Source organism: Mobula hypostoma, chromosome 15 (assembly GCF_963921235.1).
Source record: "Mobula hypostoma chromosome 15, sMobHyp1.1, whole genome shotgun sequence".
Lineage (NCBI taxonomy): Eukaryota > Metazoa > Chordata > Chondrichthyes > Myliobatiformes > Myliobatidae > Mobula > Mobula hypostoma.
This window is the reverse complement of record NC_086111.1, coordinates 63,284,168-63,304,553: the sequence shown is the minus strand read 5'-3', so window position 1 is coordinate 63,304,553 and position 20,386 is coordinate 63,284,168. Positions and strand designations below refer to the sequence as shown.

General features: G+C 40.0%; 1 protein-coding gene across 3 annotated transcripts in view; it reads left to right on the top strand.

Annotated features, from left to right (window-relative positions):
• Window positions 1–20,386, top strand: part of LOC134356929 (POC1 centriolar protein homolog A-like) — a 151,583-nt gene that overhangs the window by 76,018 nt on the left and 55,179 nt on the right. For all 3 annotated transcript variants that reach the window (XM_063068181.1, XM_063068180.1, XM_063068179.1), the window contains one exon: window positions 2,487–2,630. In XM_063068181.1, coding sequence (XP_062924251.1) covers window positions 2,487–2,630 — 144 coding nt within the window. The remainder of the gene's footprint in view (window positions 1–2,486; window positions 2,631–20,386) is intronic.

Genomic DNA, 20,386 nt, shown 5'->3' with positions numbered 1-20,386 from the left:
ATAGCTTTACATTCCTTGGTGATAATATATCAGAGAATCTGCACTGGGACATGCATGTAAGTGCCATCATAAAGAAGGCACAACCTCTGTTTTCTTAGAAGCTTGCGTAGATTCAGCATGTCACCAAAAGCTTTGACAAACTATTATAGTTGCATAGTGGCCTAGTATGGAAACACCAATACCCAGGAATGGAAAAGACTATTTAAAGAGGTGGAAACTGCCCGGTTCATCACAGGCAAAATCCTCTCCACATAGAGCACTGCCACAAGAAAACAGCATCCATCATCAAGGAGCCCTACCAAACAGGCAGTGGATTCTTCTCACTACTATATTTTGGCTGGAGGTACAGAGGCCTTGGCAGACATCCCAGCTCTCCCGGAAGTTCCGGGAGTCTCCCGCATATTAATAGTGGCTCCCTGATGCCCGCAAATTATATACAATGTCCTGGAAATTGATTTTTTTGAGAGCGAGCGTGAGAGAACGTGTGAGAAAGAGTGAGAGAGCGAGCGTAAGAGCAAGAAAGCAAGCACGAGACAGCGAGCGCGAGTGAGAGCGACGACGAGAGAGAGAGAGAGCGAGAGCAAGAGCGAGAAAGCAAGCACGAGACAGCGAGCGCGAGTGAAAGTGACCACGAGAGAGGGAGAGAGAGAGCGAGAGCAAGAGTGAGAGAGTTCCAAAAAAAGTCAGAGTGACAGTGTTCCAAAAAAAAGAAAATATAAAACGTATGTCGCCCCAGACTACACTAAAGTGTACCCCTGCCTAATAGGGGTCAAAAATAATGACAGTGTTGCTCACTGCACTGTTTGCAACAGTGACTTTTCTATTGCCCATGGACTGTAAAAGACATGTGGAGGTGAGTTTAACAGGTGTCATTCATTCATTAGCATAGCTAACGTTATTTAAACTAGCTGGATAGCTGCTAAGGAGCTACTCTATTGCAGACATTCCACCTCTCCCAGAAGTTCCGGGAGTCTCCCACAAATAGATGGTGCTACCTCCCTGAAATGAGTTTTTGCAGGGTGGGATGTCTGCCTTGGGCCCCACACCACCAAGTTCAGGAACAGTTTTGGGCCAAGTCTCTTCAACAGGACACCACGGTCCTCGGAAAAGGTCTCAGCCTGAAATTTTGACTACTTATTCCTGACCTGCTGAGTTCTTCCAACACTTCGTGTGTGTTGCCCCAGATTAGAATTGGCTTTATCCATAACTTTCTAGGTTGGATTTAGATATACATGAAAGAACTAAGAAAGACATGCTAAGTTACCACTCTAATTCATTCTTGATGGTGAAACCTGTCCTATGAAGATTGTATGCCTTTTCTGGTCTGCCCTTTCAGAAAAATGTGTACCCACTGCCTTGTTCTTAAGTACTAATTTCGAGCATGTTGGCTGTCCTTCCAGGTATTGATAGTATTGTCAATAGCAATATTTAGCAAAAACAATTTCAAGCTTTAAAAGAGCACTTTATTTTCCACTGCCGAGGAAAGTTTGTAGCAAACCTCCTGACCCAATGTAACAGGGATCAGCCTTGAGTTCAGTGATAGTTCTACAGCCTGTGTTTAAAGGCTGCACATTCAATCCCACTTTAGAATTTAAGCACAAAGTCTAGACTGATAATCAGTGAAGTACTTAGTATCAACTATGTAGCTAGGGATGCTGACCTTTAGATAAATTGTTAATTTAACTTAAATCCTTTTGGCCTTTGTTGCTGAAGGTTTGAAATAAACAAGACAATCTTCAAATAGGAGGGAAGTTCTCAGGTATTCAATATGTACATTAATGTCAGAGAAATGTATACAACATACATCCTGAAATTCTTTTTCTTCGCAAACTACATGAAAACAGAGGAGTGTCCCAAAGAATGAATGACAGTTAAATGTTAGAACCCCAAAGCCCCCCCAACTCCCCCATATACAAGCAGCAGCAAAGCAACGACCCCCCCCCACCAGCAAAAAAGCATCGGAGCCCACCATCGAGCACTCAAGCGTGCAGCAAAGCATCAATAAAGACACAGACTTGCAGTACCCCAAAGACTACTCGTTCACCTGGTATTCAACATACCATAGGCTCTCTCTTTCCCTAATATGGGAAAAAGAGGTGTCCCTGTTTCACCAAAAGTTAACCCTCAACTAATACTACTGTAAAATGTTTCATGAAAGATATTTATTTTTGTTCTTTGTTGTTTATAATTTGATTGCCACTGTTTCCTGCATTCCTGCATTATACCAATGACCACACTAGCAGTAAATGATCAACTGTAGAATACTTCAACATTTTCACAAAATTGTGAAAGGTGTAGCAAATCAGGTAAGTTGAATTTTGTATCCATGAATTATTAAAAGGCTATTGCATTCATTTTAGTAAAGTTGGTACATTTTTACTTACTTTTTTTTAAAAAAAGATCATAAGTCAAGTAATGTTCCTATTTGAGACAATGGATCATTACTGTGTTATGCTGATACATATTTTATTCAATACATTTTTCAGGTTATGGTATGGAAGACTAATTTTGATGTTACAGATTGTGAGGAAAAATTTAAAAATCATTCTCTGCCTGTTAATTGTGTGGTAAAGGAGCCAAACTTTTCTTCTCAGCCGCCGGAACATGCTTCAACATCAAATGCTGCGAAGGTAATCTTTATTTTACTTGTTACTTTCATTACAAGATGCATTAAAGAACACTCAGAATTCAGGCTTCTGTTTTAAGACTCATTTAGCACTGAGGCCAAAAAGTTCCACTTTAATCTCGTCCAACCACAAGATTTTCTTTTTTTTTTAATTTTATTTTTATTTGGATAAGGAATTCACAAGTATCATGTACTTTTTTCACATGTATGACCTTTTCCATTTTTTTTATATGTATAAAACTATAATTATTTATACATTCTTAAGTACACATTGAGATGATATAAAAAGAAATTAGACACTTAAATGGATAATTATGTACAGTGGAAATTCTAATCTACTAGGCTAAATAACGGTATTAATTCTTAAGAAAAATAGTAATAATAGTGGATTAGTAATAGTTTCCATATAACTCTTCTGGAACATTTCTTCTGGTCCAAAATGTTGTATGTAAGCCTATGTAACAACCATTGTAGGCGTTTATATCCTAACTTGTTCATACTTGCTCCTGCCCCCAAACATAATTATACAATCCCTATGTACTTATTTACTTAATTTTATCATTTTTTATGCCTTACCCAAATCTTTTCCTTTACTTGTATTAATTCTCTATTTTCCAAAAAGAACAAAAACAGTAAACATTTAGACTAGGGGTGCTTACGTTGGCAATATTACTGTGTTGATGAGAAGAGCAGTATAAATCACTAGGAGAGTCATCTAAAGTCTGCTCGCATTGGGGTTATATATTCAATCCATTTATTCCAGATTTGATAAAATTTTTCTTTTTGAATTCTCAGGGAGTAAGTCGACTTTTCCATGTTAAATATTTCCAAGATAATTTCGTGCCAATCTTCTAATGTAGGTGGTTTTGGATTTAGCCACTTTCTAGTGATTGATTCTTACTTGCCGCTAAAAGGGCCTGCAGCAACTTTATATCTTCCTTCTGTTCAAGAAACAATACATGCCCCAAATAGAGCGTCTCAAAGTTCAGAGGTAACTGGGTCCTAAGTACCTTAACTAATGTTCTATGAATACCTTCCCAATATAGACTTAATTTAGGACAATCCCAGAAAATATAGAAATGATTTGCCTCCTTGGAGCTGCACCTTCTCCAACACGTCACGTTTCTATCTTTATATTTTTCCTGATATGGGGTCTTGAAGTATCTTATAATATTTTTCCAACAATGTTCTCTCCAAGTCAAAGAATTAGTTGAAGACCACTGAAAGCTGCATATTTTCCCCCAAGCCTCCTCTGAAAGTACCAACCCCGCTTTTTTCTCCCACTTCTCTTTAATATACAATGTGTTTACATTTTTAGCATGGGAGAGTGCATTATATAATCGAGAAACTGATTTACTAGGCATTGAACCGCAAGCCGAATTAAGAATCTTGAAAAATTCTGATTCTACTGTTGATAGGTCTGTATATCTGCAACTCTGGTTAACATAATTTCATACTTGAAGGTACCTAAAAAAGTCATTGTGTTCTAGGCCATGTTTGTCCTGCAGGATTTGGAAACTTTGTAATACTCTTTTATGTATAAATGAGAGGTAGGTTGTAAGACCTTTCTTTATCCATAGTTCAAATCTTTTATCTCCTCTGTTGGGAAGGAATTCGGTATCATATGCACACCATCTGAAGAGTTTTAACATGTTATTAATTCCACATGAATTAACCACCTTCTGCCATACTTTTAATGTAAGATTTATCCAACTGTTTTTAAATTTTTCCAATTGGGCCATCAATCCTTTGTCAGCTATTGAGGCCTGTAGAGGAAAACTGTCAACCAATCCAAATTCTATTTCCTTCCATTTAGCCTTATATTCCCTTTTACACCAATATAACAGAGGGGTTATCTGCGAGGCATAAAAATAATTTCTCAGGCAAGGAAGAACCATATCTCCTCCTTCCTTCCCTAACTGTAAGGTGTTATATCGAATTCTAGGTTTCTTTCCTTGCCAAATGAAGCGGGAAATCCATTTGTCCTATTCCCTGAATTGATTATCATCCACCTCCACAGGTAAAGTACAGAAAAGATACAGTAACTGAGGAAGAATATTCATTTTTATAGTATTTATCCTTGAATTTAAACTTAAAAAGGGGATAAGATTTCTTCTATGCATATCTGCTTTTATCTCTGAGATTAATGGCCCATAATTTACCTGTGACAGCGTTGAAAGATCCTTCGGCAGGGTTATTCCTAAATATTTTAATGATTTAGCTTCCCACTTAAGATCATATGTATCCTGCAATTTTTTGGATGGTGTATAATTTAGGGACATAACCTGCGTTTTCTTTACATTTATTTTATAACCTGATATTTTCCCAAAGTCACCTAACAGCGTAAACAATCCTATAAATGATTTTTCTGGTTCACTCAGATAGACTAAAACATCATCTGCGAATAATGCCACTTTCTGTTCAATCCCTGCCACCTTGATACCTCTTACGATTTCGCTCTGTCTTATTAGTTGGGCAAGCGGTTCAATATATAGCGCGAAAAGGAGAGGAGAAATTGGGCATCCCTGTCTAGTGCCTCTCTCTAAAATAAAGGAGTCAGAGAGGTCCCCATTTATCTTAATACAAGCTGTAGGGCTGTCATATAGAGTCTGAATTACTTTAATAAACTTTTCTTGAAAGCCGAATCTTCCTAACACTCTGTATAGGAATGCCCAACTAACCGAATTAAAAGCTTTCTCAGCGTCTAATCCTACTACCATTGTCTCTGTCTCCTTCTTATTAACCTGTTCTAATATGTGTAGAGTTCTTATGTTGTCCTGTGTTTGTCTTTGTTAAATAAATCCAGTCTGGTCTAAGTGGATTAGGCCAGGTAAAAGCTTTTCCAATCTGCGCGCTAATATAGATGTAAATAGTTTGTAATCTAAATTAAGAACACTAATTGGCTGATAATTGCCACATTCTAGTTTATCTTTACCCTCTTTAGGAATAACTGAAATATACGCTTCTCTCCAGGAAGGTGGAGTTTCTCTTCTCTGCAAGATCCAATTTAAGGTGTTAAGTAGTAATGGGGCTAACTGTGACTTCAGGGATTTATACCACTCTGAGGTAAACCCATCTGAACCCGGGGACTTTCCAGCCTTTAACCTAGAGATGGCCACATTCAGTTCTTTGGCAGTTACTGGTTCTAACAGACTTTCATTTTGTAAATCTGTAAATTTAGGTAGATCTAAAGAATTCAATAAACTGTCTATATAGGGCTCATTGGAGGCCCGGGGTTGGGAGTACAGCTCTCGATAATAAGTTTCAAAACTCTCTTGAATTTTCCCTATTGTACTCTCCACAAGCTTTGTCTTTGGATTCTTTATTTTATGAATTGCATTGTCTGCTTGTTGTTTTCGTAATTTATATGCTAATAATCTAGCTGATTTACCTCCTACTTCATAATTCTTTTGTCTCAGGGAAAGAAAATTTCTTTGAGTTTCCAACGTATAAATATCGTCAATTTCACTTTGCAATTTCCTAATTTCCTGTTTTAAATTTGAATTACTTTTGTTGCTATCTACCACTTGAAGTTGTTTTAATTTTCCTTGAAGATCTGCTAATTTTTGTGCATTGATTTTTTTCATGTGAGTGGTAATGGAAATAATTTTCCCTCTCAGTACAGCTTTCAATGTATCTCATAAGATCACTGGTGATGTTTCTCCCGTGTCATTAAGGTCTAGGTATTCTTTGATTTCTCCCTTAATCTCTCCATTACTTTTGGGTTATTGAGTATATGTGAGTTTAACCTCCATAGTGTTTTCCTCATTTTCCTTTCCAGGATTAGAGTTATAGAGACTGGGCTATGATCTGACAGATCAATTGTTGCAATATTACAGTTTTTTATCCTGAGTCTATCTGTATTAAAGATAAAGAAATAGTCTATCCTTGAATAGGCTGAATGAGGGAAAGAATAATGTGGATAATCTTTACTAGTGGGGTGTAATTCCCTCCACACATCTATAATTCCCAACTCCTCCATCAATAAATTCATTTTCCGAGTCAGAGGTTTATTCTGAGTAACTATTCTTGAAGAATCTAATGTAGGGTTTAATCTTATATTAAAATCCCCTCCACAAATTACTACCCCTTGAGAACTGACCATTAGCTCAAAAATGTGTCGATAAAATGACCATTCATAACCTGGAGGAGCATAAACATTCAGCAATGTTATTTCAGTACCTTCTATTCTTCCTGTAATTTTTACAGATCTTCCACCTTTGCCTTTAGTCTCTGAAATATGTTCATAATTAAGAGTACTTGATATTAAAGTAGCTACCCCTCTTTTGTGGCTCAATTTATATGATGAATAAAATACATACTTAAATCCCATTCCTTTTAATTTTCCATGTTCAGATTGGCTCATATGTGTTTCCTGGAGGAAAGCTATTTGTGCCTTCTCTTTTTTCAATTTAGACATAATCTTATTTCTTTTAATTGGATTCAAAACCCCATTAACATTATAGGAAATTATTTTTACCAATTCAATTTGCATTTTTCTCTAGTAGAAAAAAAAGCTCTCCTTTTCTAACCAAACAGTAGGCAATCCCTTCTCAACAGTGAACCAAAATATATAATCACACCCTAGACATTTTTGAACGTATAACATTTGAAAATTTTTCCCGACTTCCCACATTGAGGCCTGAGCACCGACCCGCCTCAGTTCAGAGGGATAACCTCTATCTTCACCCTGTGTTTGAATAATCATAGAGAATTTTCTCCTATTTATGTCTCAACCATATTGCTATCATTCAAGTTATTCCGTCTAGTTTATTTTCAGATACCAGCTTTCATTTTACCTTTAAGTCCGATTTACTCTTTTCAGACATTTCTCTTAATTAGTCTGTATTCTCAGTACATTCGCGTCTGAATATTTGCAGCTTTTCCTTGTAGTTTGACACTCTGGTTCGTGTGGAGCGTCCTGGCCCCACTAACTGCCACGACTTCTGCCGAATCCTCTCCAGTAGCGACTCCGGTTGGGTGATAACTTTAATAGGTAGTCCCCGGTCCGCCAGGTCCAACATTGCCTCCTCCACCGTAGCGTAAGTTTTTGTCCCTTCGTCGTAAAAGACTTTCAGCCGAGCTGGATACAGGGTCTGAAATCTGATGTTGTTTTCCTTCAGGACCCTCCGTGTTTCCTCATATTCCTTCCATCTGGCAAGGATCCCCGGTGCGTAATCGTGGTCTAAACTGATTCTACAGTTGCTCCACATGAAACCTTTCTTTTGCCACGCCCATTTAAGCACCTCTTCCTTCGTTCTGTAACTGAGAAATCTGACCAGAATCGATCTTGGCTGGGTGCCTGCCGGGGGCTGTGGTGCCAACGCGCGGTGAGCCCTTTCTATCTGTAGGTCTTTTGCGGCCGGTATATCAAGGTTCTCTCTAAGCAGCTTCTCCACGAAGGGAATCATTAATCCGGGTTTACCTTCAGTTCCTTCGGGAACTCCGTAGGTCCTCACATTTTCCCTTCTTGAGTGGCTTTCTTGGTCTATTAACTTCCACTGGAGCTGGTCTTGCAGCTTTAGCATTTCTGCTATCACTTCCTCTGCATTTTGTAGCTTCTCTTCAACTCCAACAATCCTCGCTTCGGCTTCATCTATCCTCAAGTTAGTTTTTACTATTTCTCCTTTAATATCCTCCAGCTGTTTGTTGTTATCTTGTCGGAACTCGCGAATCTCTCTGAGAATCAAAGACAGAGTCACCGATTCCTGCTCATTATCTCCATCTTGGCTTGCCGTGGGGGAGCTAGGCCCGTCACTTTGCGGCGTCTCTTTATGTTTATCAGCCTTCGGAGCGGACTTTTTAATCTTGTTCTTAGACATCATCCTTGCCCCTTTTATTAATATAGTTACACAATATGAAGTATTCGTCTAAATTCAATTTTGGGGCAGTTTACCTTCTTTTTGGCCGAGAGACCTTTTCCTTATGCCACCATTCCCTCAATGACCCGGAAGTCCTCCAACCACAAGATTTTCATCCACATCTTTACGGTATCTTCTAAGTGATAATGCGTTGAAATGTCTGCACCTGAAGACTTGTCCTTTTCTAAGTGGTATATGTGGCATTAATCTAATACCGCACATTAGCCAGGTAACATCTATCCTACTGTAGAGTATGGTGAAGATATGGAGATGTTTTTCAGCAGTAGGGACTGAAAAATCTGTTCAGGATCGATGGGAAGATGAATGCAGCTTTTATACAGATGAATTAAAAACCTGCTAGCTTCTGCCAGGAAGCTTAAGATAGGGAGGAAGTTCGTCTTTCAGCAGGACAACGGCCCAAAGCACACTGCCAGAGCAACCATGGAGTGGCTTCAAATGAAGAAAATTGATGTCCTTAAGTGGCCCAGTCAGAGCCCTTAATCCGATCAGAAATCTCGAGCAAGATTTCAACATTGCTGACCACCACCACTCCCCAAATAACCCGGCACAGCTTGAGCAATTGTGTAAGGAGGAATGGGGAAATCTTACATAGGAACATAGAAAAACTACAGCGCAATACAGGCCCTTCGGCCCACAATGCTGTGCCAAACATGTACTTACATGTTTAGAAATTACTTACATGGTTAGAAATTACCAAGGGTTACCCATAGCCCTCTATTTTTTAAGCTCCATGTACCTATCCAGGAATCTCTTAAAAGACCCTATCGTATCTGCCTCCACCACTGCCGCCAGCAGCCCATTCCACGCACTCACCACTCTCTGCCTTTTTAAAAAAACTCTTACCCCAGACCTCTACTCTGTACCTACTTCCAAGCACCTTAAAACTGTGCTCTCTTGTGATGGCCATTTCAGCCCTGGGAAAAAGCCTCTGACTATCCACATGATAACTCATCATCTTATACACCTCTATCAGGTCACCTCTCATCCTTCGTCATTCCAAGGAGAAAAGGCCAAGTTCCCTCAACCTATTCTCGTAAGGCATGCTCCCCAATCCAGGCAACACCCTTGTAAATCTCCTCTGCGCCTTTCTATAGTTTCCACATCCTTCCTGTAGTGAGGTGAACAGGACTGAGCACAGTACTCCAGGTGGGATCTGACTACGATTCTATATAGCTGTAATACTACTTCTCTGCTCTTGAACTCAATCCCATGGTTGATGAAGGCCACAGCACCATACGCCTTCTTAACCACAGAGTCAACCTGCACAGCAGCTTTGAGTGTCTTATGGACTCGGACCCCAAGATCCCTCTAATCCTCCACACTGTCAAGAGTCCTACCATTAATATTTGACCTACCAAAATGAACCACTTCACACTTATCTGGGTTGAACTCCATCTGCCACTTCTCAGCCCAGTTTTGCATCCTATCGATGTCCCGCTGTAACCTCTGACAGCCCTCCACACTATACACAACACCCCCAACCTTTGTGTCATCAGCAGATTTACTAAGCCATCCCTCCACTTCCTCATCCAGGTCATTTATAAAAATCATGAAGAGAAGGGGTCCCAGAACAGATCCCTGAAGCACACCACTGGTCGCTGACCTCCATGCAGAATATGACAGTCATATTGTGAAGCCAATTCTGGATCCACAAAGCAAAGTCCGCTTGGATCCCATGCCTCCTTACTTTCTCAATAAGCCTTGCATAGGGTACCTTATCAAATGCCTTGCTGAAATCCATATACTGCTCTACCTTCATTAATATGTTTAATCACATCCTCAAAAAATTCAATCAGGCTTGTAAAGCACAACCTGCCTTTTCTTGCTCCATCACATTGTGCAAAGCTCATAGAGCCTTATCCAAAAAGATTACTGGGTGTAATAGCTGCCAGAGATGGCTCAACTAAGTACTGAGCAAAGAGGAATGAATAGTTTTGAACTGCTGACATTTCAGGTTTTGAATTTTTAGTTTTTCAAGATTTACTATTTTCCCTTTTTTTTGGTCTCTACTGTGGAAAAAGGGGACATGTGATTCACAAATAAAAAATTATCAGTTAATTGATCAAATCCCAGTTTGTAATATTCATGTAAGCAAAGAGTTGGGGCTGAATACATTTTCAAGGCACTGTACAAATATTTCTAGATAATCCTCTGTTTTCCTTCCCATAAGGTTGTTTATCATATCGAGTTTAGTGGAGTAGCAGTAACATTGATTCCCTATGTTAAAGCTAAATTAAATTTATGAGGTCATTTTATTCATTCCAGGAAAAATGAAATGATCAAATTTACTTTTGCATTATTCTGAATATATTTTATGATTCTTGTAATCTGGCAGATTCCGAATATTAATTTGTAGATATTGTTAGATAAACATTTTTAATATATCTCAACACCTGTTCATCTCCCATCCTCTGAAGTGTTTGGCTCTGAAGGGGTGAAAGGAAAAACCCAGATGTAGCTGGAGTTTCATTTGATTTAAATTACGATGGGTTTGGTGTCAAAGGCCAGCATTTATAACCCAACCTATTGCTGCACACGTTCATGGTCCAATGATCTTCAGCTTCTAATCTGTGATTCTGCATATTCTTCCCTCTATTATAACATCAGATGTTTGGCTAATTGATTACAATTTCAAAACTGCTCAGGTAATTAAGCAGTGTACCAGTCTCTGGGTTGACAAGTTCAACATCCAGATCTGATTGAAATGAGGTAAATAACATGCATGCCATTTAAGTGCCGAGGTAATGGAGATGACACAGTGAATTTCAAATAATCTATAAGGCTTCAAAAACATAATTATCACTGAACCTCTCTATCAAACAGGATCATCATAACTTAACCCACTGAATATATCAAAATTATAGTTACTGGGGAATAGGAATGAATTTGATTGGTGCTTTTTCTTTTTACTCGAAACTTACCACCTGCTGGATTGTTGAAGTTACGAGAACAGTCGACAAACTTAGCATCCACAGGAAAACTAGTTCAGCTGCATCTTTGGTACTAGACCAAACATCCACCTCCACTATCAAACTTCTGTGGCCAAATATAGACAATAGGTGCAGGAGTAGGCCATTTGGCCCTTTGAGCCAGCACCACCATTCACTGTGATCATGGCTGATCATCCACCATTAGCATCCAGTTCCTCCCTTATCCCCATAAACTTTGATTCCGCTATCTTTAAGAGCTCTATCCATCTCTTTCTTGAAAGCATCCAGGGACTTGGCCTCCACTGCCTTCTGGGGCAGAGCATTCTACATATCCACCACTTCCTGGGTGAAAAAGTTTTTCCTCAACTCCGTTCTAAATGGCCTACCCCATATTCTTAAACTGTGTCCTCTGGTTCTGGACTCACCCATCAGCGGGAACATGCTTCCTGCCTCCAGCGTGTCCAATCCCTTAATAATCTTATATGTTTCAATCAGATCGCCTCTCATCCTTCTAAATTCCAATGTATACAAGCCCAGTCGCTCCAATCTTTCAACATATGACAGTTCCGCCATCCCGGGAATTAACCTTGTGAACCTATGCTGCACTCCCTCAATAGCAAGAATGTCCTTCCAAAAATTTGGAGACCAAAACTGCCAAATTTGGAGACCAAATATGTACTATCTTAGAGGGCTGATGGTTACACCACCATCAAGAACGCTTACCGTGCTATCCCACACATGCACTTTGGAAAGGCCAATCATCTGGGTTTTCTTCTATTCCGACATGTAGGCAGCGACTAAGGACTGCAGCACTGTGGTCGGGGGTGACTAGGGAACACTTACAGAACTGCCTTGAGTCAAGTTGACTGGAAAATATTCAGGGATTCATCTTTGAATCTGAATGAATATGCCACAGTTGACATTAACTTCATCAAGACTTGTGGGGATGAATGTGTGCTTTCGGGATCATACCAGGCATACTCAAACCAAAAACTGTGAATGAGCCAGGAGATTCGTGGTCTGCTGAGTGCCAGATCTGTGGCACACAAGACCAGTGATCCAGAGCTCTACAGGAAGTCTGAGTACGACCCACAAAAGACTATTTTAAGTGTGAGAAAATGATTCTGATTGAGGTTAGAATTGGATGCGGGTTAGATCAGGCAGGGTTTGCAGGCCATTACTTCCTGCAAGGCAAGACCTAATGTCATGAATGGCTGTGATGCTTCACTCCCAAATGAGCTCAACGCCTTTTATGTACACTCTGAAAGGGAGAAGAAAACTTGTGCAAATTGCTGAAGCATTTGGTAACACTGTCATCTCTGTCTCGGAGGCCAATGTCAGAACATCTTCCATGACAGTAAACCTTTGCAAGGCATCAGGCCCTGATGGTGCACCTGGCAGGGCACTGAAAACCTATGGCAATCTACTGGCAGGGGTGTTCAAGAACATCTTCAATCTCTCACTGCTGTGGTCGGAGGTTCCCACCTGCTTCAAAAGGGCGACAAATATACCAGTGCCCAAGAAGGGTGAACTGTCTCAATGACTATCACCCAGTTGTCCTCACATCTACTGTGATGAAGTGCTTTGAGAGGATGATCATGCTCCTGCCCGAGCAAGGAACTGGTCCCACAGTAACTTGCCTATTGCTACTATAGGTCTATAGTGGATACAATCTCACTGGCTGTCCACTCAGATCACCTGGACAATACCAGTACCTGCATCAGGCTGCTTTTTGTAGACTACAGTTCAATACCATCATACCCTCAGTAGTACTAATTAACAAGCTCCAAAACCTGGGCCCCTCTAACCCCCCCCCCCCCCCACCGCAACTGAATTTCTCAGCAGAAGACCACAGTCAGTGCAGATCGGAAATAAAAACTCTTCACTAACAATCAGCACTGGTGCATGCTTCACCCACTGCTCTATTGTCTCTACAGCTATGTCTGTGTGGCTGGGCACAACTCAAACACCATCTATATCTTTGCTGATGGCACAAATATTTTTGGCAGAATATCCAATGGTGATGAGGCATACAGGAATGAGATAGATCAGCTGGTTGAGTGGTTTCACAACACCAACCTTGAACTCAACATCAGTAGGATCAAGGAATTAGTTGTGGACACCAATCCTCATCGAGGGATCTGCAGTGGAAAGGGTAAGCAGTTTCAAGTTCTTGGATATCAACATCTCAAGATCTATCCTGGGCTCAACAATTACAAAGAAGGCAAGAAGCAGCTATATTTCATTAGGTGTTTGTGGAGACTTGGTATGTCACCAAAGTCTCTCGCAAATTTCTACAGATATACCGTGGAGAGCATTCTAACTGGTTGCATCACTGCCTGGTATGGAGAGGCCACTGCACAGGATTGGAAAAAGCTACAGAAAGTTGCAAACTCACCCAGCACCATCATGAGCACTAACCTCTCCAGCTTCAAGGACAGCTTCAAAAGACAATGCAAACACGAGGACATCTGCAGATGCTGGAATTTCAAGCAACACACATAAAAATTTCTGGTGAACGCAGCAGGCCAGGCAGCGTCTATAGGAAGAGGTACAGTCAACGTTTTGCCGTGATGAAGGGTTTCAGCTCGAAACGTCTACTGTAACGTACCTCTACTGTAAAGATGAAGCCACACTCAGGTTGGAGGAACAACACCTTATATTCCGTCTGGGTAGCCTCCAACCTGATGGTATGAACATCGACTTCTCTAACTTCCGCTAATGCCCCACCTCCCCCTCATACCCCATCTGTTACTTATTTTTATACACACATTCTTTCTCTCACTCTCCTTTTTCTGTCCCTATGAATATACCCCTTGCCCATCCTCTGGGTTCCGCCCCCGCTTGTCTTTCTTCCCGGACCTCCTGTCCCATGATCCTCTCGTATCCGTTTTGCCTATCACCTGTCCAGCTCTTGGCTCCATCCCTCCCCCTCCTGTCTTCTCCTATCATTTTGGATCTCCCCCTCCCCCTCCAACTTTCAAATCCCTTGCTCACTCTTCCTTCAGTTTGTCCTGACGAAGCGTCTCGGCCTGAAACGTCGACTGCACCTCTTCCTAGAGATGCTGCCTGGCCTGCTGCGTTCACCAGCAACTTTGATGTGTGTTGCTGCGTTCACCAGCAATTTTTATGTGTGTTGCTTCAAAAGACAATGTCTCAAAAAGTAGGCATCTATCATTAAGGACTCCAGTCACCCAGAACATGCCCTCTTCTCATTGTTATCATCAAGGAGGAGGTATAGGAACTTAAAAACGCACAGCCAATGTTTTATGAACAGCTGCTTCCCCACCACCATCAGATTTCTGAATGAACAATAAACCCATGTGAACTACATCATTCTAATTTTTTTCTCTTTTTGCATTGCTTTATTGTACTTTATAGTTTTATTATTATGTATTGTAATGTACTGCTACTTCAAAACAACATATTTCATGACATATGCTAGTGATATTAAATCTGATTCAGTATTGTAGAGTTTATTTCAACAGTAATTCTCGTCACATTGCTCTTCAACCTTACCAATATGGAGATTGGGGGAGAATGCAAATGACAGCTGGCAAATACAGCTTTTGGGTGCAACTTAATGAGCTGTAAAGTGCAAAGAAAATGTCTCCCCTCCTATTTCCCAGTCCCCATTTTACCATTCCTATATTGTGAGAGCAGGATCTGAGGAACCTGGCAGGCTAGTGAAGAACAGTGCTCTTGGGAGGCATATTCTTTGCATATTCTGTCCATAAACTGCAGATAGGCAACCTTTCGGAAAGACCACTTTGTGCAAGTTTGTAATGATGGAAATGTCTTCAATTGATCTGTGTGCACCTCAGGGTTGAAAGTAAAGTAGATGAAACCTTCTTCCATCAAGAAAGGAAGAGGGGTTGTCTCCCAAATGAAGCAGCAAGTTGTGTAATGTTGCAGAAACTGAAGTTTAATGATTACCATAACCCTGTCCTCAATAGGCAAAGCAGTCCAGGCACATGTGAAGTTCCTTTTGATGTCCAAGGAGGTCACTGATCTTGGTGGGGACTAAGAATGGGGTTTGAATGCAGCTCCTTCAAAAGGGAATGGTGTGAATAAAACCTGTTAGTTCTGTGAGTTCTGTAAAGAACTATGGTTGTCAGACAACTAAATTTGAAAATTGAATTGGAAAATCTTTCAAAATATTGTTTGCATCCAGTGAGTTTTTAAACGAAGAGAAATGCTTTAGTGCAAGCATACATCCTGCCAAAAAGTAAGGAGTAGGATTTATATATTGAAACTTATAAACTACCCTGCTCCAAGTTAAACCTGTTTCAATTTCTCAGCAGATTTCTTTTTTAAATTTGGAATTGTGCAGAATAATTTCTAAGCCAGTATCTATTGAGATATGGCTAACCCTGCATACTACCAAATGCCAATGACTGGTTTACTGTCATCTATAAGACCATAAGACTAAATAACATTATATTGTCACTGCCATTCTGGTTTGTCAACATCTTTTCCTGGGTTAGCGAGTCCATAATCTTCAACATTGCTTGCCTTTTAAATGTAGGCACCTATCATTAAGGACCCCAATCACCCAGAACAACTGTTCATAAAACATTGGGTGTGTGTTTTTAAGTTCCTATACCTCCTCCTTGATGATAGCAATGAGAAGAGGGCATGTTCTGGGTAAGGGGTTCAATGTGAGGTTTTACATCTTCTCAGAGCTCTGGTTGTATATGATTCAGTAATTTTTATGGAGCTTTCTCTTGCAAATCTGGTGGAACTAGCATGCAATTTTGGTGCCATAGTACCTGGATCATCGGTCCTTAATGACAAAAAACTATAAAATATTAACAGTCACGATCTGAATATATGTTACTTCACTTATGTTCAAAGGAGAATGGTCAAAAATGATCAAATCCTTAGGTAATTTACCCATCTGTGATTTCACTCTTGATCAACGATTTACTTTTTGGCTGTGGTGTAGGTGGAAGTTTTTATAACTTCCACAAGGTAGCACCCTTCTAATCTGTCAAAAAGAAGATTAGCTTTATTTGTCACATGTACGTCAAAACTTACAGTGAAATGTGCCATTTTGTGTCAACAATCGACGCAGTCTGAGGTCATTGGGGGCAGCCACAAGTGTCGTCACACTTCTCGCACCAACATATCTTGCCCACAAATTGGAGCACCCAGAGGAAACCCACATAGTCACAGACAGAACATAGAAACTCCTTACAGCCAGCAATGTGAATTAAACCCCAATCGGTGATCACTGGTGCTCTAAGACAACTGTGCTAACTGACACACTACTGCATCACTCATTAACATGGCAGAAAATCAATTTCTTTTACCTCGTGTGTTAGGTCGTCATTTTAATTTGGTAGTACTTGTTGTGTTCCCATCTATTTTGAAACAATCCTGTCATTTAAATAATATAAACCTTTGACATTTTTATGAGGAAGTATACCATTGCAGAGTCAAGGATGTAAAATGTCTATTTTTTCCTGAAACTTTGATTACTTAAAGCTGTATTGGTAATATCCTGTTCTTAGTCTTTGGCTCTCATTAAAATAATATACTGTTTGGTGTAAGCCGCAAGGTCTGCGCATCTACAAAACTTATTGCGTAACCATACTGAAATCATATTTATAAATGAGAACACTTTATTTAACCAGTTTACTTTTTTGGTTAATTTGTGAAAACCTCAACCTGCACATCTGTATGAACTAATGATTCTTTGGTTTGCAATTACATTAGAATTCTGGCTTCTATTTGCATGCCCTTCCTCGATACCCTTTTCATCAGTTGCTATTGGCTACAAAAGTTGTCTGAAATACCCCTGAGGAAAGTAATACACACAGCATGCTGAAAGAAATCAGCTGTCCAGGCAGCATCTGTGGAAAAGAGTAAACAGTCAGTGTTTCAGGCAGAGACCCTTCATCAGGACTGGGAAAAAAAAAGATGCGAATTCAGAGTAAGAAGGTGGGGGGGGGCGGGGAGGAAGAAGTACAATGTAGGTGATAGGTGAAACTGGGAGAGACGGAGGGTTGAAATAAAAAGCTGGGAAGTCAATTGGTGAAAGAGATAAAAGGCTGGAGAAGGAGGAATCTGATAGGAGAGAAAAGAAGGCCATGGAAGAAAGGGAAAGGGGAGGAGCACAGGGGGAGGTGATGGGCAGGTGAGGAGATAAGGTGAGGGAGAGGAATGGGAATGGTGAAGAGGGAGGTCGAGGGCATTACCAGAAGTTCAAGAAATTAATATTCATGCAAACGGAATATAAGGTATTGCTGCTCCAACCTGAGTGTGACCTCATCGCAGCAGTAGAGGAGGCCATGTATTGACATGTTAGAATGGGAAGTGGAATTGAAATCAGTAGCCACTGAGAGATCCCACTTTTTCTGGTGGGCGAAGTGTAGGTGCTTGGTGAAGTGGTCTTCCAATCTGCGTCGGGTCTCACTTTAGGAAAATGTTGAGCATTTAGATACATTAATGAGTACAATTCAAAATACTGGCATAAAGTATTTTGGAACATGGTAATATTATGAAAAACACTCCAGTACAGTAGTGCCCAACCTTTATTATGCCATGGACCCTTACCATTAATTGAGGGGTCCCTGGACCCCAGGTTGGAAACCCTTGCTCTAGGATGAAGTGAAATTGTAAAGTACGCTGTAGGGATATATATTTGTCAAACACGTGTCCAGCACTTTGGTTTGTCCTCAATTAGAAAGGAGTGTGCAATTCTGGTGAAGATAATTGGAGATTTAGAAATATAGAGAAAAGTCATAGGGTGTGTTCCCAGTCTAAAATAATTTAGCTATCTAGACAGACAAAGTGAGGTTGGTCTGTACACTAAAGATCCAGCTAATTAGATTGCATTTATGCAGACCCACTATTACAACTTAATAGGTTAGGGATAGCCATGGGTCAAGTTTATGTAAAGCTGGAATAGTTGTTATTTAACAGCTTTACATTTAGATTTACAAGGGTGGTTACTTCCTCCAGTACTGAGTCTAGTCAGTGATCACGGGGATCAGTGTTTTTGTTTATTCACATATGAATCTTTATAGAATAATGTGAAGTAAGTGTTCAAACTTAACAATGATGTAAATACTCCGTTCGCGGTGTTGTAATGTGAACAAAGTCACCTGAGAGACACTGAAGCTAGTGGATACAGAAGTGCTGCATTCAACAAAATGACACACTCTCAAAGGAAGAGGCCTGTTTAACCCAATATTACATGACATTTTATGTGCTAAAGATCAACGGACATTTCTGTAGTTATGTATCTACAATGCTTCCCTTGAACTACATATAATTTTCACACCACCTTCTTCACACCCACACTCCAGACACCTAAAATGAATGTTAATAAGCATTGTCTGGTTTTCAATTAACTGGCGCCCACAGCTCCAGGAAACTATTGTCCAGGGCTGCATTTTAAATTTAATCTACAGTCCATGTTCAGGTCTAAAGAATGGTTTTTGAACTTAATATTTGCAATATATCCTAACTCCAAAATGTGTCTTAACACATGGCAGAACCATCTTTATGCCTGATGATATGGAGGTTATTGCTATATGATTCATGTGCTAAGGGTTGAAAAGAAATAAAAATGCAGATATAGGAATCTGAAACTAAAACAACATTGCTGGAAGAGCTCAGCTTGCCAAGAGTATCTGTGGGAAGAGAAACATTTTAGATCCAGGATTAAGGAAGAGTCACTCTGGCTGACCTCTTTCAGCATTTCTGTTTTTGGATGTGTTGAGAATTGCGTATTCCATATAACAGATGCCAATTGTATTACTGGACGTACCCCAGGGACGGTCAATGCAGGTTTCATTGCACTAGTGTATCATTTGGAATGTTGTTCCAAACTCTGCCCCATTTGAGTCGGGTATTGGAATGTTACCATTAAAACAGAGGCTCAGCCTTTATGATAACTGTTTGTCAATGATGTGTGGCATTTCTTTCCAAAAGTACAGTGATGCATTATCCATATGTCACTTGGTAATTATACTACCAGACAGACAGCAAAATATGATTCCTTGTAATGAATCAATTTAATGGCAAGTATCTCAGCTCTTTGCACCAATGCCCATATTTATGTTTGGGCTATTTATATTTCTATAATGATTCACATCAATGAATGCAAATCTGCTTTTCCCTAAAATCATAATAGTTGAAAAACTTGTATTTCTAGTATTCTGTGAATATTGAAAGATTCCCAACATCTGGTTGCCATCTTGAAGTCTGGGTTCACTGATCATATAGAAGATCCGATTTGTTTGAATGGTCAGGTAACCTATGCAGCAAGTTTACCAGATATAATAAATATGTTAATTTAATTGTACCAAAATTTTTGCTTCTATGCCTTGTTGCATTTTCGCAAAATGCATCTTTTAATGTATACTCAATGGCCACTTTATTAGGTACACCTGTACCTTGTTAGTGTAAATATCTAATCAAGCAATCCTGTGGCAGCAAAACCATTCAGGTTTCCTGGAGAAATCGGCAGTAGCAGAACATTGCATTTGCAACGGTCATAGGATTGACTTTGATAGCACAATGGTGCTGTGCTGTGCCAATGGCTTTTGGGACAGCCTGATAAAGGAACCATTGAAATAAAACTAGGGGAAAATCATTTTAACAAAGACAAAGGTCTCACTCTGGAATTTGATTGTAAACAAGGTGGGAGAGCAGAAACCTGATTGGATGAGGACTAATCAATCAGGCGGGTTGGACTACGGGGGTATAAATACCACCAGACTAGACATACCCAGGGATCATCCATGATGAAGATGTCAGAGTTTGTCATTGAAGCATTGGTGATAATCGATACCTGTACCCGGCTGGAAGCCTGAGTTGAGTTTATTTGTCATATACACTGGGAAAACACTAGATCCTTTTTCAGTCTCTGGAGTTTACTGAACATGCTGCAAGAAACAAAAAAAAAAATCCAGTGAGTGGCAGTTCTGTGGGCA